At 44.2% G+C, this 18,348-nt stretch overlaps 1 protein-coding gene across 6 annotated transcripts in view; it reads right to left on the bottom strand.

Moving 5' to 3' along the window:
* Fryl (FRY like transcription coactivator) overlaps positions 1 to 18,348 on the bottom strand; it is a 235,955-nt gene that overhangs the window by 39,829 nt on the left and 177,778 nt on the right. For 5 of the 6 annotated variants that reach the window (XM_040747185.1, XM_040747184.1, XM_040747183.1 and 2 more), the window contains 14 exons: positions 17,723 to 17,877; positions 17,381 to 17,480; positions 15,389 to 15,557; positions 13,181 to 13,440; positions 12,740 to 12,880; positions 11,131 to 11,299; positions 9,099 to 9,183; positions 7,685 to 7,797; positions 6,399 to 6,549; positions 5,625 to 5,728; positions 3,951 to 4,136; positions 2,624 to 2,828; positions 2,022 to 2,143; positions 867 to 1,057 (listed from right to left, as the gene is read on the bottom strand). In XM_040747185.1, coding sequence (XP_040603119.1) covers positions 867 to 1,057; positions 2,022 to 2,143; positions 2,624 to 2,828; positions 3,951 to 4,136; positions 5,625 to 5,728; positions 6,399 to 6,549; positions 7,685 to 7,797; positions 9,099 to 9,183; positions 11,131 to 11,299; positions 12,740 to 12,880; positions 13,181 to 13,440; positions 15,389 to 15,557; positions 17,381 to 17,480; positions 17,723 to 17,877 — 2,151 coding nt within the window. The remainder of the gene's footprint in view (positions 1 to 866; positions 1,058 to 2,021; positions 2,144 to 2,623; positions 2,829 to 3,950; positions 4,137 to 5,624; positions 5,729 to 6,398; positions 6,550 to 7,684; positions 7,798 to 9,098; positions 9,184 to 11,130; positions 11,300 to 12,739; positions 12,881 to 13,180; positions 13,441 to 15,388; positions 15,558 to 17,380; positions 17,481 to 17,722; positions 17,878 to 18,348) is intronic. The other variant, XM_040747186.1, reaches the window with a different exon arrangement.

The following is an 18,348-nucleotide window of genomic DNA, read 5'->3' on the forward strand; positions in this document are numbered from 1 at the left end:
CCACCAAAAAAGCAAACCACATCACATCCACTTCTCCTTTTCTCAAAACCTTTGAGAGGCTTCCCATCAGTTCAGACTGAAGGTAATCCTCTTAGCAGAGTCTACAAAGTGTTCTGCATCCTGGGCTGGCTACGTCACGACCCTGGCATCCTCTCAACATCTGCTAGCTCCCTTTGTTTACAGGAAGTTCCTTAAAGAAGGCATAGTGCCCTTTGTACTTCTGACTCCTGTTTTTTACCCAAAATGTTCTCAACACAGACATCATAGGACCTGGTACATTTCAATCTCATCTTAGGGATCACCACTTAGATAACTGCACACAAGTGGTGTGTGTGTGCGCGCTCTTGAAATCACTACCTTATTATTTTATGGCATTTATCATTGAGTAAAGACTGTGTGGGATATTGTTGGTAGATTACGACCCCTTGTTTCTACCATTTCCGGAATGCTAAGATCTTGTCCTATTTGTCACTGAAGAGCTAATATCTAAAAACAAAAATCCACTGAACTGCACAAATTTGAGTTCTCCAGTGTGATATTTTATTTATCTTTATGACAGAAATTCTGTTTCCCTTCCCACTGAACTTTATTATCCTAACTCTATTACCTTTTGGTGACTGTGGAGTAGGATCTAGGCAGTGCGGAAATGTGTGTGTTAAAAAAAGCTTTCTCTAATAGGCATAAATTATCTGATCTAAATAGGTTCTTAAACACTCAGCAGGAAACTTCACTCTGCTTCTTAGGACACCGCCTACTGCTAACCTGCGTTAGCCATTAGATAGCTGCCATGTGGCTCTTGCTGTTGCTGAGTCCTTCACCTCTAAGAGCAGCTGATAATGGCCAAAAGCAGGCAGCGAGTACCTTACCTGCGCATCCTCCCCCGGGTCCCCCACAGTTTCCACAAGCCTGGAGAGGACGTCAGAAAGCGTATTCGCAGACAGGGGCTGCTTCAGTGCCCTGAAAATCTGGAAGGATCTCCCAGCGTAGTGTCGAGAAGAACAGGAAAGGGCTGTCTGCAGAGCAACCTCACTGAGGTGACGCTCCAAGTGTGCTCCTTCTGAGAAGACACAGAGACCGGGGGTGCTTGTGTGTAACGCAGGGAGTTATAACCACGGATAATCACTTTCTGATCAGTGACCTGCACACTCCTGAGGGCACACTAACCTGGCCAGGCAGCCACACTTGAATTTTGTACAGTCACTGTACTGCATTGCACTTGAGATCAACCTTTGCTCTGATCTCCAGGGAAGGGATCCTGGGCACCAGGATTTCCACCCTCAGCAATGCTAACTAACTGTAGGTAGCTTGAGATAGTTCACTCTCTAGAGGGATGTCCTAGGCAGTGAGAGGTGTTTAGTGACATCCTAGTTACCATGCCGACCCTACAATGAGGACAAAATGACTCTAGACACTGCCAAAGGTTCCGAGAGGCAGAACCACCCCCAGCAGGTAAGCACCATGTTAAGCATGGAATTCTTTTACAAAGATTGTCAGATGTGTTAAATTTTACATTGCAGAAACCTTTACTTATGTAAAAGGGACTTTAAAATTTACAATCTCTGTATATTTCCCTTTCATGTTATTTATTTATCGATCAGTTTTCTTCAATACAGGGTTTCTCTATGTTATACTCCTGGAACTCACTCTGTAGGCCAGGCTCACCTCGAACTCAGAGATCTGCCTACCTCTGCCTCCCAAATGCTGGGATTAAAGGTGTGCACCACCACTGCCCAGCTCATGTTATCTTTTTAAACTCTTACTTGTATTATACAATTTTATGACTATCATCCACAAAACTGAACTTCAGATTTCATAGATAGACATCTTATTTTGAATTAGTAATTGTTTCTTTACCAACACACCTGTCATCATACACATAGTAAACAAGAAAATCTTTCTAAAAACACGTACATCAGGGAATACTGATTAACAATCTTTTGGCTGGGCATCATTGAAAATTCAGCCACACTGACATTGCATCAAGATCAAATGTTACCTAGTCTATTCATTAATGCCAATACCTGCACTTGACTGCTTGAAAACAGAGACCACATGCTTCAGAAAGGTGGTGAGCTGTTCGGCACTCTTGATGCTTGGGTTTTTGGCAGAAACGTCCTCATGGTTCCAAAGGGGCCCTCGTTTTCTGTAAACAAGAGGACGGTGACATTCTTTTGTCTGGAACTGACATCAACCGCTTGCTCTTATCTGTCCACACTTTCCCTTTCTCTCTCTCTCTCTCCCCTTCCCCCCCTTTGTTTTTTGAGACAGGGTTTTTTTTCTGTGTAGCTTTGGCTCTCACTATGGGACATTACGTCTTTTCTCCCATCTACTTATCTAGTATACATACAGCAGTCCATACTAAAGCCGTTTGATTAGTGTTACGCCTCCGGATTATAGTATATTGGGGCACTTAGTAAGCCATATATGATTCACATATCTCAATATGCCAGCAGGCATTGGAAAGAATGGTCTGGTTGTAGTTTTCAAAACACTATATAATACAAATGGTGTGTGTTTCAAAGTACGGGATTTCAAAACAATCCAAATCTGGCTTACACCATGTGGCCAACATGAGACTAGGTCAAAACAAATGGCGGTGAGAAGGCAAGCGGTGCAGGGTTACCTTGAGGTAATGAACTCCATGAGGGTTTTGACTTTTCCATCCTGCTCCACTGAGAGGTCCACCTCGCCGAGGAGGGTGGCGTGGAGGTGAGAAATGGCAGCACTGTTGTTTCCTAAGCTGATACTAGAGGAGGTAGAACTTGAGCTAAGCCCTGAGTCAGTCATAGGGGAGGGCTGGTAATCAGGTATAAAATCATTAATGCCTGCTGAAAGAGAAAGCCCACCATGAATATACACGCACAACGGGACCTACGGAGTCGTACACAACGACACTAATCATTGCTACTCATAGGCGCCATGGGATAGACACACGAGGGCACAGGGCAGTCTAGTGGACGAGGCTCCTCTCCTGCCGATCCTCACAAGCACAACTGCAGCAAACGCCTGTCTCTGAGGCTCAGCTGCATTTACCAAGTGGTCCTCTGCTGCCACCTGCTGCAGAACGCAAATTCCTAGCGATTGGGGTGCTCTTTACCTTATTAAGTTACATTGCTATAGTGTGAGTTAGTCTTTAACTTCATGTCGAAAGAGCTCTATAATCTTGGCTTCATTTTACTTTAAGAACTTATTTTAATTTCTATCTAGTATATATACTAAGTCAGTCATTAAATAAACACTTTTACAAGTCAAATCCTTGCAACACGGCAAAAGGATACTTATGAAAGTGGTTTTATGCAAAACCGGGAAGTTTTATTCTATTTTTACCTTTTTTCCCCCCAAAACATGGTTTCTTTGTGTAGTTCTGGCTGTCCTGGAACTCACTCTGCAGACCAGGCTGGCCTCGAACTCAGAGATCTGCCTGCTTCTGCCTCCTGACTGCTGGGATTAAAGGCATGCACCACCACTGTCTTTTTTTTTTTTTTTTTTTTTTTACTTTTTAAGCTTCACCATAAAAGTCCCATTAATTTTGGCCTCCTTAATTAAAAATATGGGCCACCTTAAATACAGCAAAGATAATCAAGGCGCTTAAAAGATTATTAAATGTCAGTCAACTTTTAGAAATTTTGGGATGGAATCTCACAACATCATTTAAAAAACAAAACAAAACAAAACTGGTCCTCAATAAATTATGCACTCTTCATTTCTTCTTCAACTTATATACCCCAACCTAAAATCTGCTTGCTAGAGAGCCTTAGCAGGAACCCCACCAGTTGTTTTAATGCGGTCTCTGGTTGATTATGAATGGCATAGATGTTACTTAAAATACTGCAACTGCATTTTAAATGTTTACATGTTCCAACTTTTCCTCGGCCGATTTTCACTACTGTAGGATTCCAACTGAACGGAGTGTGTTTCTACTTTAGCGCCAGTGGCTTTGAACTTGGTACCTGTGAAAGTGTACTCTGAGTGTGCGGTTGGTCTGACTGTCAACACCCTGGGCTCATTGAACTCCTTGTTCCTGAGAAGGACAGAAGCAACAGTTCGGATGTTACTGTTGGGTCCCATCACTATTAGTAAGTGCAGAAGCAGGCGTTTGCAGTGCTCGTACACCTCAGGGTGGCAGTGGTCAAACCCTGGAAAGGACAGGAGAAAAGCATTGTCAGCTAGGACGATGGTGCGCTTGCCACCAAACCCTTACGAGGAAATGGTCCCACTGGCAGGGCACTCAAGTTCCTAATGTGCAATGGTGTGTTGTGAGCATGTAACCGCACACTGGAGACTCCAAATCAAATCTGGGTACTAAAAATAGCATGGAATTACTATCTCAGGAGTGGTCACAGCACTCATCAGGGATTAATGGGTGACAAGGAAAAACATCTGTATATTTTGAGTTCAGACCCAGGGCACACCCAGAGGGTGTGTAGACTGTGGTGGGGTCAGTCCAGGTATCCACAGCCCAGGAATCCAAGTGTTCTCTGTATGCAAGAGATGTCATGGGATATTTATATTTATAATAGCTTTATGCCCCACTGTATAAATGCCTAGGGAGAATCAGGGCAATGCTTTTGTTTGTTTTGACACAGGGACTCACTATGTAGTTCTGGCTGGCTTGCAATTCACAGAGATCTGCCCACCTCTGGCTGGCTCCCAAGGTAACTTTTCAATTGATTTTATGCCAAACACTTCATGATCTCTTAGAAATTATGACTCTGCTATGTAACACCAGATATCTATGAATTCTTTTAACAAAGCAGGCATTCTATTTTGTCCAGCAGGTAAGACAAATTAAATGTCTATGTGACATGGGAATTAGGTAGGGGCAAACCCTTTATGTACATGTTCATCATAGGAAAGCATCATCAGAAGACGGCTACCTTGATGCATTTCAGAAAGCTAGTGTTCAAAACACAGAGGAATTATTCTTGGAAGAGTCCACACCTGTTACCAAGGGCACATGTAGACTCAGCTGTCATCAGACTGTGCAATGGTCAGATACTTTCAACAGTTAGGATGTATTCACATTCTCCATTCATTCTGAAAGGCTCCAATCTCTATGTAAACTAATTTTATTACTGTTGTAACAATAACCCATGGGGGGGGCGTGGGGATAGAATGTATGTGTGTTTGTGTAGTGGGTACAAGGAGCCATGGAATAGGTCTAAGAGTAGGGATGATATGGGCTGGAGAAGCTGAGAGGGAGGTAACATGCTTGCTCAGCATGCATGGGGCCTTGGGTTTGTTCCCAAGTAAAAGGCAATGGACATGCCTGTGGTCTGGCTAAGAGTAGCTCCCCACTGAAGAGAGAAAATTCGAAGTCTCATGGAAGGGACATTCAAACACAAGAAACAGAAGCATCAAATGCAGTGGTCCCCAACCTCCCTAATGCTGGATGCCCCAACCCAAAAGTTGCTTCATTAATGAAATTTCATAACTGCAATTTTGCTAGTGTTATGAATCATAACGTAAATATCTGATATGCAGGATATCTTATATGCAGCCCCTGTGAAAGTGTTGTTTGACCCCTCCAAGGGGGTCGTGACCCACAGGTTGAGAACTACTGATTGAAACGGTTCTCTGAAGAACAAAGCCAAGACACACAAAGTGGAGGGAGACCTGGTTACCTATAAAAATTGCATGAAGAAGAAGATGGAGGTAGCTTCCCCACTCCACCTTCACACTGTGGTCAATGATCAGATCTGTCAGCAGGATCACCGCTATGTTACACCTGTGACAGCAACAACACCGTTAGCAGCTTCCCCGAGCAGAAGCGACCCAGAGAACACTCCTGCACACATTCCTCCAAGCCTTGAGTATTCTATGGAAAAGCACTTTTCTAGAGGGTAAGAAGAAGAAAAGCAAATGCAGTAAAAGAAACCATCGCAGTGATCACTTTAGCACAGAACACAGGGCTTGCAGCTCCTTTCGGTCAAGGGCGGCATTTCCTTATCTTGTCAGACCTACCATATATATACCACTGCCCCAGTAAGTGTTCAGTACGTGTTTGGTGCATTGATGAGTTCTGAAAGAATGTAGTCATTGCTTTGCTGTGATTTTTAGTCAGTAGAATTCAGGTTAACTGAATTCCAAAAGTATGGCTGACCACAAAGAAGTCACTTTTTTTTCCCTCTCAGATGTGGTAACTGGGTCGTAGAAAGGTCAAGTAACTATGCCAGACACCCAGAAGAGGAGCAAGAGAACCGTTCGGCAATGTTAACTTTGTGCGCTCAGAATACAGTTTTGGATCTCTTAGTATCTCAACAGACCGGGCTAGTTTTGATGCAGCATCTCAACAAGGTGGACCACACTCCTAGGCTGTGCTGTCATAGCATCTAGGAAGCTGGAAGGGCTCAGCTGCAATGCGGCTGATATGAGATAGGAATGACGCTCTAGTCCACCTGTGAAGAGGTAATCCAGGTGATGACGTTTCAGGCACGTAATCCACCAGTGGCGACCAGCAGCCTCCAGCTGGTGGGAAGGGCAGTGGCTCTCCTTGGTTATGCTCCATCACTTTCAGGCGCCAATTAGAATAAAGTGGCATTGAGTCACCTATCAAGATAAAATGATCTCATTTTCTGCACCATCTGATGTCTGCCACATAAGCAAGCTCTAGTAAGACACCCACTATTCACAGCATCGGAAAGGGATCTAAGGTCATTTCCCACTATCTTGACACACATTTCCTATGGAGGCCTAGGTACCAATATAAAATTGGGGGGGGCTGAGACTGATTTATTGATTGAGGCTCCATCCTTTATAGTAAGGCAAAACTATACTGACATGTCCCTAGTTCTCCCCAATTGAAGGTCAAACCAGGAGACTGTATCGTAAATAAAGCTGCCTTGAAACAAGGATCTTCTGGAAAGTTATCTGGTTCTAAGTTTCCTGAGACTGGGCCGACACAAACCCACCTCCGAAAGAAATCTGCTCTACCACACAGGGCTGCAGGCTGCAGAACAAACAACACCCGGAAAAATGAATTCTGTGTGACATGGATAAGTCACTTAACCTCTCTGGACCTCAGTTCCATGATGCACAAAGTGAGGAGGTTGGACCAGATCCTCCAGGGTTCAAATCTAGTTACACGTGTTTCCATTCTACCCTTCCTTCATGTAGCGTCACTACTTGTCTAGGATTGATCACTTTGGAAGGAAAAGAGACAGCCTCTCAGCAAAATGTTATCCATAAGAAACAAATCTGTTTAGAGAAGGACAGCCAGACCCATCCAATGTTCTCTAACACTTCTCCTTCCTTCTTTTTTTCTTGAGACATGGTTTCTCCGTGTAGTCCTGGCTGTCCTGGAACTTGCTCTATAGACCAAGCTGGTCTCAAACTCAGAGATCTGCCTGCCTCTGATTCCCATGTGCTGGGATTAAAGGCATGCACTACCATCACCTGGCTCTTTGACACTCTGAGAATGAGTTCTAACAATTCTGTAACACCTAAAAAAAACAAAACAAAAACAAACAAAACAAAAAACAAACAAACAAAAAAACCAACTCCCAACTTACTATGCCTTAAATTAATTTCTTAAAATAAGGAACCCTCAGATCACATCAGAACTAGTGGCAATTAAGTACAGCATTTTAAAACAATTCCATGGAAAAGCAAACTCATTAACATTAGCATAATTAACAATACATGTCACCAAAATAGTAATCTAGGAGCATTGAGAGTTGGTTACTTTTTTCCTCTTCATAAGACCCTCCAGAGCTGCTACTGTATCGAGACTCCAGCCTGTGATGTTGCCGGTTTAAATGACTGTTCAGTCCACTGTAGATGTCCAGGTGCACATAGCTGTGGGAAAGACCAAGGAAGTCATGCAGAGGCCACAGTGAGGTGGCATTTCCATTTTCTCATTCACTGCTGCGGAATAGTATTTTAATCAGGCAAAGATGTGTTACATTTGTTTATGATGCAGAGTATTACTTTAACTGTGAAAAGGCGTGTTACTTTTGTTTATGCTGCATTTGTTTAATGATATAAGGATGTGTGTTCAATTATGTATAAAGATGTATTGCATCTGTTTCACTTGCCTGCCTAAGGCACCTGGCTAGCTTACTAAAGAGCGGAACAACCAATAGCTAGGCAGAGAAAGAATGGGTGGGGTTACCAGGCAGACAGAATAAATAGGAGGAGAAACCTAGGCTTGAGAAGGAAGGAACAAGAGAAGGAGGGGGAGGAGAGGGCGGGGGAGACACTGCCAGCCAGCAGACACAGAGAAGCAGTGAAAGTAAGATATACACAAATGAGAAAGGTAGTAAGCCCAAGGAAGGCAAAGGGTAGATAAACAGGCTAATTTAAGCTAAAAGAACTAGCTAGAAACGTGCCTAAGGTAGGCCGAGCATTCAAAACTAATCATGTCATGGTTTGGGAGCTGGTTGGTGGCCCAAAAGAAAAAGCCTGGTACAGTTCTCTTCTCTCTCTCTCTCTCTCTCTGTCTGTCTCTGTGTTTGTTTGTGTGTGCACGCATGTGTCCATGTGTGGGGGTCGACTTTGGCTGTCTTTCTCAATGGCTCTCCATTTTCCTTACTGCCTAAGGCCTTGCCCACATGACTAGTCTGAGTAGTCTTAGGGTTCCTTTTCTACCTCTCCTTGCTGAGTGCTAGGGCTTACTGGTAGGCTGCCATACCTGCTTGGCTTTTATGGGCCTGCTGAAAATCTCTACCGTAATCCTCATGCTTCTGTGGCAAGTGCTTTATGCATCAAGTCATCTCTTGATTCCCTTTATGTCTTACTTTCTGTGTGTAAAGTAAGCACCTTAGACAAAATATCACCACTGGTCACACATCAATTTCTGCCTTATAATTCCAAAGCTGAAGCTCTTAATTATTCCTCTCTAAGCAGCCCATCGTGCAGGGATCCTGGTGAGAGCCATGTACAGAAACAGGCAGAGTAAATACTCACTTGGGCAAGTCTAGATATAGTAAGTTATCACAGTTCACCCTTATCAGAGCATACCAAAAAAGCCTAGGGCATTGAGGAGCCAATGTGAAAATGTTCAAGTATGAAAACGTACGTGTCACTGGGATATTATCATGAAGAATTATGCACCCCCCAGTGGAAATTAGCACATTCTCTGAGACGGAAGTACTTACCTCTCTTCAAAGTTCTCCTTTAGGGCCTTACTGTCAGCATTGCCATCTGTGGGAGCTACCATTGTATTGCTACTGGAAGTAGTTCCTGTCATCAAGGATAAAAGAGTACCTGTCAGCCTAAGAGAACAATAAATATTTGATCAATTTGCCACTGACACGAAAGCCAGGTGACGAACGCCATACTCTTGACTGTCAGAGGGTGTGGGAGGGATGGCTCGGTGGGTTAAAGCACTTGCTACCGAGCCTGACCCCACAGGAAGGAGAAAAAGTAATTCCCGAAAGTTGTCCTCTGGCCTCCAAAAGAACACCGAGGCACGCACGTGCCCCTACTAACACAATAAATGTAACACAAAAAATAAGTGGGTAAGAAATAATTGTTATGAAGACAGGTAGTGGGAGAAATGAAGAGGCTTCTACATTGTTGTCGAAACAGTGCAAAACCAGAACTATCTGGAAAATCTCTTTCTAGAGGTAGTCGTTCTCCAAAATGTACCTCCACGAAAGCTGTAGCTGGTGGCTAACTTTACCCACAACAGAGTAAATCAAGAGACTTGATTGGGCACACCAATCACAGCTGAGAAAGAAACACTTTCGGGATGGCGGTGCTGGGTAGGGGTGGGTAGGTGGGGAAGCTCATACTAGATTCTGGAACTGCACCCCCCAACCCTGTAGCCCTTGCAGCCACTGGCAACCCACACATGTCCACATCCTTTCTCTAGGGAGGTGATCGGATCTCTTTCTGGCACCACACGCTGAGAGAGACTCCAGCAAGAGGTCACCTGACAACAGCGAAGGCAATGCTCCTCTAAGCTCACAAAGGCCGGGCGAGGCACACGGCTAAAGGCAGACCTGGAGTCAAGGCTCTCAAAGAAAGCCTTGCTACAAGTCAGAGCAAGAAAATGGGGACTTCCTAACTCATCAGATACGGGAAAACAAAGTTCAGCCGCGAAACATGGCTCGCAGGCCATTAACAAAGCATTCTGGGATTAAGCGCTTGTTTGTATACTTGAAAAAGCTAGAAGTGAAGGGATAGTTTCAATAGAAAGTGGGACCAAAAGAAGAAAATAAAAAAGTACACAGAGAAAAATAAAAGTAGAAAGACAGAAGTTAAAATCTGTCCAAGGGTGTGGTGCTATCGACATGGTGCCAGCATGTGATATACACAGGGTGACAGTTTTACAGTCTTCACTAACTATTCATGTAGAGCCAACTGCTTCAGCTCAAGTTGATGCTATTTGTTGGGTGACACTTTGATCATATTCTGACAATAAAGCTTACCTGGAGTCAGAGAGGAGAGCTAGCCATAAGCTGACCAAAATCATTAACCACAGAGGTTTGGAGGACTATGGACAGATAGGAGACAGGAAGTAGTAAGGCGGGGCTGACAGGGTCTCGGCCCTTTTGGATGGTGGAACAGAAGAGACAGGAAGTCCCTGGAGGCTGCTCCCTGCTTCTCTCATCTTTCAGGTCCTTACCTTGATATCTGACTCCGATTTTTTCTTGATAAAGAATAATTGGATAAATGCATCAGCTACGCGCCGAGTACCTGAGGCTCTGTTAGCTTGCATTATTCACAAATCACAGAATCACTCTGTGCTTCACAAATATATCTGACTGTGTCAGCAAACAGTACTTTTACTCACTCGACTGGCTACAACGTACAATACACATCCAAATAATTACAGCATGGAATCACACAAATAATTTCGGCAAGTAAGCATCTTTCTGAATTAAACACTGTGACTCATTAAACATATATTCAAAATAAAGAACTAAAAAATTTTTTACTGTATAGGAACTTATCTCCCATTCCTGAAAAAGTACAAAAACACCATTTCCCTCTGCAAAAGTAAGGATCTTTCCACTGTTCAATTTCTTCACTCATGTAAGATTTCCCAAATCTCAAACCAATTACTGTCCATGCCTCCTGTTTGATTCTGTTTTCTCGGTAATGAAGCCTAAAGGCACGGACTCCCTTGAAGGATGCGCAGGCGGGGCATCACTTCCCGTGGAGGCAGTGGGTGCCACTCACCTGAGGTGACCGAAGGGATTTTGCAGCTGGAGGTGATGCGGTAGTAGGGCGGGTTATCCATGTGCGTGACGCCGGAGCTGACGGGATCTGTGAGCTGAAGCTCGCCCACCAGCTCTTCCAGCAGCTGCATCGTTTTGTCTCTGCCCAGATAAACGATGACTTTCTTCACCTGCCCAGGAGGAGGCGTTGAGGAGAAAAAAGAAAGTTTCATCTCATGGCTTTGTCTAGATGGCAGGCGTTTTACATCCATCCATTCGTTCGTTCGTTTGTTTTTAATGTGTGTGCACTGCACCATGAGGAGGCCAGAAGAGGCCATCAGGTCCCTTGGAGTTGGTCGTGTACTACCATGCTGGCACTAGGAGCTGAACCTTGTCCTCCGCAAGAGGAACAAGCGCTCTCATTGCTGAGCCACCTGCCCAGTCCCCACTGGGACTGCAGCCTGGCTGAACTCTTTGTGGGAGATAAAAAAGGACACAGAGGACAGGGAAGGGGTGGGGCGCTTTTCTGGAAAGACTTCTTTGTTAGCGGACAAAGCCTTGGGCTGCCAGCGGGGTAGGAGTGCCCTGTGTCTGCTCCTCATCCAGCCTTCGGGCCAAGCACCTAACTTTCACTCGGTTTCCCTCCTACTGACCGCTGAGCCTAACAGTGGAGTCATCTTTAACAGCCAGGAAGTGGAGGCAGACGTGACTCTGCCTCCTGGGTGGGAGTGAGCGTCACTCCACCACTTACGTCATCCACTCTGCCCCACAGCCTGTATATGGAAGGGTCTGTAGGAACGCGGATGGCAACCTCCTCAAGAACTGCCCTGTGTGGGCACACTTAGAGGAGCTGCACATGCCCACAGACCTGTGTGCACACCTGGACATCCACCCTAGCCCTCATTGTTCCTACTGTTTTGCTAACGAGGATGGAATTTTTTAAATACGAATTTTACTTTACATGTAACATGTATGGGTGTGTTGCCTGCAGGCATGGCCGTGTGTAATGTGTGTGGCTGGTGCTGTGGAGGCCAGAGGAGAGCATTACAGTTCCTGAAAACGGAGTAACAGACAGTTGCGAGCCACCATGTGGGTGCTCTTACCTTGGATGGATTTAAGTGTTCCTTTGCCCCGTAGCAGGAAAGAACATCCTATGTCTGGCTTTGTCATCTATCCCCAATCTTTCCCTTCCTTCCAGAAGACATAGGCCCTGAGCGCACTCATCAAAATGTCAGCTGCAGCCTAGGGACCCCTCAATTGGCGGGCTCCACATCACTCCCGCCCTCCTGTCCAGTATTAGCCTTTATCTGAGGATTCTCAGTATCCTGTAGCTTCCCTTTGCAGCCTTTATCACAGCTGCACTTACTAAGTGGCTGATGATTCTAGCTGTGCTTTCAAAGACTAACACCGGTCTTATCCTTGAGTTGGAATGCCAGGAGTTGTGAGCGTACCTGGCCTGGATGAGCACATAGGGCAGTGACTGAATGAGTCAATGACTAAGTCTGTACACCGTTCCTGACTTCCTCACACCGTTCTCCATTGCCCCAGTGGGGCAATCAGCCCATACTGCGGCAGACATCAGGTAAATGTGTAGTTTTGGAAAAAGATAAACGGACTTGAATAATACATACGTAAGGCAAAAGGCTTGGCTCACTGTTCACCCCGCAAATGCTGATCAAAAAGTGCAAAATAATTTTCAGGTTCTTTGGCCAACCATCTGCAAGTGTGGTCCACACGTTCTCCACCTCCGACCAGGCCAGCTCGTCACCATACTAAAAATGGTACACAAAAGAGACACTTCAGAAAGGCCTGTTTAGTGAAAACCAAATTCGTTACTCCACGAAGAGTCAGGAAAGTCTCATCCTTTCCAAACACTAAAGGAAAGATTATTTCTTTTAGGGAATTTAAACACCAGCATTACCATTCATCTCTGTTAGAATTAAAGGATAAATGGAGTTTATACTATAGGTTTTGTCTGTCTGTCCTGGGACCATCTTAGCATCAATTTCTAACCACGTTTCTTCCTCCTGATCCCCAAACTGTGCATCCAGGGCAAGCACAAACCTCCATACCTTTGCTGTCATGTACATGAGGTTGTTCAACACCATGGCAGTGGCCTGTGGGGATCCCCAGCCTTCTCCCCGTAACCAGCGCCGGCTCGTCACCATGAGTTCTCTGTCTTTCAGTGAGTCATCCTCATCTTCATCCTGTCGCCTTCCCGAGGGCAGAGGTTTGAAATCAACCAGCTCGATGTTGTTCATCCAGGGCAGGAGATAATGAAGCATTGCTTGCCTCCCTGCTGGGTGAGCCGTCTGGATCCGCTGGCTGATCTCTGGTTCAGGGCACATCAAAGGGGAGACCCAACATTATCCCATGGGCTTCTTAGCCAACAGGGAGACAGACCCATGCCAGTGACAAATGCCATCTTTCATATAATGGATGTCTCTTCACTGACATAATAAAGCCAAAAACCAGCTAACACAAAGCATCTAGCTCTTTTATTTTCTGATAGGTTTTCTTTATGTAGCCCAGGCTGGCCTCGAACTATACCTCTGGAGCACTGGGACTGCAAATGTGTGCCACCATGGCCATTCATACTTATTTTTTAAACAGAGTGCCGCTTAAATTTTCCCATTATGTTTGGTAAGATTATAAGATGGTAAATACTTGATGGTGGTTCCTCAAAAAATTAAAGAGAACTACTCTACCATCCAAGCAATCCAACTACCGAGTCTATATCTTAAACAAGTCACACCAGAGACCCAAAGTGATATTTGCACATCCATATTCATAACAAAAACAGAAGCACATGAAATGACTGGCAGATGAAAGAATGGGTCAACAAACCGTGATGGAGACATTGGGATTCTACAAAGCCTTAAAAAATGAAGGAAAACCCAGAAGATACTGCTAAGTGAAATAACCTAGCCACATGCATAAACCACCATATAATCCCATTTATCTATCCAGAGTAGTCAAATTCATAAAAACACAAGGCGGTGTAAATGTTATGAGGGGATGAAGGGCAGGAAAATGGGGCGGGGGGGGGGGGAGAGGAGAGATGCTGTTTAAGGACAAGCTTCAATTCTGCAAGATCAAAGAGTTCTAGAGATCTATTTTACTTTTGATACTTCTGAACTGCACCTTTGAAGTTTGCAAGACGACAGTAAGAATAAAGTCTCAAGACACTGCATGAGTATTTGTGTTGTTTGCATACAAACTGTATTGTTTTGGCATGAAGAACCAGCTCTGACACTCAAAAGAAACTGAATGAAGAGATCCTCACTTAGTGTCCAGGAACTGGCGCCATGCCAAGGCTTGGCCTCCTTCAGGGAGATGGGGTCATTCCGTTGAAGTGTGGGGACATCAGTGTGAAGAGAAGGCAAGACTCCACTAAAGGTGACAGAAAAGAAAGAATCCATGGAGCTAGGAGAAGAGCCAGGAAATAATAAGTGCCTGGAAATCCAGACAGAACAGAATTGAAAGCCACAGAAGACAGCTAACATCCACAGCTGTGAAGAGCCAAGGGTCTGGCGACCTCATGGCAGAGAATAGAGTCAACAGCCAGAAGGTATCTGATGACTTTCAGACAGACACCTGACACGAGCAGAGTTAAAGGCCTCCCGAGGAGAGGGCTGAGAACAGGAAATGGGGGACAGCAGATGTGACCGAGGATGGTACAGGTGATGTAGGTACTCAAGGAAAGCACTACGAAAGGTGACGAGCTGGCTGTGATGGGGAAGCCAGGGAGCCAACAACCTTTAAGGTTCACTTTGTACACAAAACAAAACAGATAACCTAAATTGTACATGCAGCCCTCTGTTTCTTTTTTCTAAAAGCAAGAACCTGCCATCAGATTATTTAAATAGCAAGATAGATGAGTTTAAGTTCTTACTAAAGGAAAAACTTCTCTTTCAGACATGTTTTGATTCAACCTCATTTTCTAAAGATAGTCTTTTAGAATTAGAAAGAAGCTGAGCCAGTAAAATGCTTGCCATGCAAACATCAGTATGCAAGTGTGGATCCGGAACACAGGTAAAGAGGTGGGTACAATAAACCATCTTTAGTCCTGAAGCTTAGGAGACAGAAAGAGGAGCCAGCCGGTTGAGGGAAATCAGTGAGGCCCTAACTAAACAAATACAGTGAACAGCGATTGAGGAAGACCTGCTATCAGCGTCTGTGTACACGCACGCACCCATGCATGCATGCACACACCCACGCACCCATGCACAGTTAGAACTGATTGCAAAAAAGAAACAGGAAGCATTTCCTTGGGCAACCTGAGAACATGGCGAGAGTGAGCTCTGGATATGCCCTGGCTAGTTCCTCAGACAACTGGTAATAGGAAACGGAATACAGATGCGGCAGCGGGGACAGCTGGCTGAGGACTCCATCCGTTCTCTGAACCTCCAGTTTGTGAGCATAGCGAAACATCTTCGGTTCCAGGATCTACAGGAAAGTAAAGTTAATACTTTATGGGGCCTCCAAAGTTCAGCTAGAAATATAAACCAAAAAGTTCTCCTACACAGTATTCCAGTTTAAAATCTATAGTCGTGTGTAAATGTGCAGTTCTTGAAATGTCTGCAGAAGATGACCCCCATTCAGAATGATTTGCATGCATATATCTAACACCAATGACACGGGCACACAGTCCGGTCTGAAATAGGCTTAGTCAGTTACTGTGCAATGACTGGAAAAAGACTAGTCACTTTTCCAGCTAAAAATACAACTGTGTACAATATATGCACACTGGGAAAGCCCCTGGAAGCAGCTCTTGGTTAATCACTGGATGGACTATAAACTGTTCTTGGCTTATGCTATGTGAAGCACTAGAGTGCTTGCTGACCTTCTTCTTCATTAAGAAACATGAAATTAGCCAGGGTGGTGGTGGCACACGCCTTTAATCCCAGCACCCGGGAGGCAGAGGCAGGCAGATCTCTGTAAGTTCGATACCAGCCTGGTCTACAAGAGCTAGTTGCAGGACAGCCTCCAAAGCCACAGAGAAACCCTGTCATGAAACCCCCACAAAAAAAAAAACCCCAAAAATGTGAAGTTGGGATGGAATTCCTTAGTTGGTCCAGTATGGGTACAACTTCAGAACCTTTAGAAATGCCGGCATCTACTCCAACCCCACTTTTCTTTTCTTTCTTTCTTTTTTTAAATCCAGAAAAAACAGCAGTGCTTTTATTAATTGCCCACCACATTACTTTCCCCTTGGTTCTCGATGAAGTAGTTGTTTATTTTGCAGATTGCCGTTCTTTGTCAAAGTTAATTAAAAATATTAGCTCTTTCATGATTTTGTAATTTGATCATACTCCCCTTCCCCAACTCCTTCCAGTCCCACCCACCCCACCTTCTTTATCCACTCAATTTTGTGACCCTCCCCCCCTTAAGCCATGAAGACCAATTAGTGCTTCCCAAATATTACTGGATGTGTGGCCTTCCACTGGGGCGTGGCTGACTTACCAGGGACTATACTTTTAGAGAAAACTGGTTCCCCACTCCCATCGGCTAATGGCTGTCAATATCTCTGTGGCTAGAGGTGGGGTTTCATGCCCAACCTATCCCCCATGCTTGGATTTGGTCTGCCTCGAGACTGCACAGGTTTTGTATGTGCTGTCATAGCCACCGTGAGTTTGTATGTGCAGCTCTGTATTTTTGGCCACTGGTTTATATGATTTTATTTATAATGAAATTTTCAGTAGAATGAATATAAATATCCCCTCTCCTATGGTTGGGTAAAGCACATTGATATTGCTAACCCTTCAGAAAAAAATTTCCTCTACCCTCACTAGTTTTTATTGCTAAATTTTGGGATTGTCTCATTTGCTAAAGATCTACCAATGCATTTTGCCTTATTATCAATTAGCCAAAAACTGGACAAAAATGATAATCTAAGAAAAGTAAGGATACCATAAAGGATCAATACCCCTTTACATTGTTCTCAAAACAAAACAAAATAACACAAACCACCCATTCTCATCTGTTAAATAGAAGTGGCCACTCCCATATTCCAGTCCTAATTAGTGAGCCCTAAGTATCAAAATACATTCGGATACATGAATATAATCCTCTATAGGTAAGTTCTGATTACTTCACATTATTTAATGATTTAAATAGCAATATTGTCTTTGGCTTGTATTTCTACTGATAATCAGAACTTGGTACCATATTTTACCACCAATATTACTATGCATTAATGGTAAAAATAAAATACCAACTTTGCCAAATCCTGAGTGAAGTTAGACTTTAACCACAGTTTGCGCACGAACCTGTAAGAGTTGCATAGCAACTTCATAGATACTTCTAGAAGAGTCGGCTGCTTTAAACAGTATCAGATTTAGGAGCATCACCGTGTCACACTGATAATCCCTGAGGGTAAAAATCACACGTCAGGAAAAGTGACGTTCGGAAATGTTCACACCAGAGAACAGATACAACAAAGGACAAAGCTGTGAGTGTCTTCTAAGGCTGCAGGTGACTTCCTTTTTTCAAGACAACAGATTGGGTGGGGGGCTGTCATCTTTCACTGGCTACTTCTGAGAGAGCTTCTTGAAAACAGACACACAAACAATTGTTACTGCACCCTGAGCAGCGGTGTGTGGAAGGTATACCTGTTCTGGAACACGTTGGCGATGGCTTTGAAGCAGCCGGCCGCTACCCTCCGGGAACCAGTGTAGCATCGGTCCACAGCCCAGTACATCAGGTTGCTCTGATCCGGGTTCAGCTCTAGCAGCAATGTAACTGCTTCACAGCCCAACTGGTGAACCTGGGGACAGGACAGGAATCCCAGGGAGAGGGAAGTCAGGAGACAGGGCGTATGCTGAAGGATACAGCATATATGTATTGCTAACCTCCTTTGGTTCAGCTAACTCCGAGTTACTCACTGGGGGATGGGGTTGGGGAAATCTCATGTGTATCTGCCTCTTGTTTGTTTTTTCCTGCAAGGCTTTTTTAGTTTGATTCTCTCTTCCAACAGAGCCCCAATGTGAAATGTGGTTATATGCTTTCAGAAAAAATGAATGGTGTCCTCCTCAATGATTCTTATCAAGTTTCATTATTATTAGCAAAAACTCAGAAGTGGTCAAAAAGAGTGATACCAACACAGCAAAGGTCAAGCTTCTCCATGGTGGCAATGTACCCTATTTTAATACTGTAGTTACTTAGACTGAATCCTATTAAGATAAACATACTACATCTTATTAATCCTACACTATGAAAAGGAAATTAAAATTATTCA

The sequence above is a fragment of the Mesocricetus auratus genome, unplaced genomic scaffold (assembly GCF_017639785.1).
Source record: "Mesocricetus auratus isolate SY011 unplaced genomic scaffold, BCM_Maur_2.0 Super-Scaffold_100006, whole genome shotgun sequence".
Lineage (NCBI taxonomy): Eukaryota > Metazoa > Chordata > Mammalia > Rodentia > Cricetidae > Mesocricetus > Mesocricetus auratus.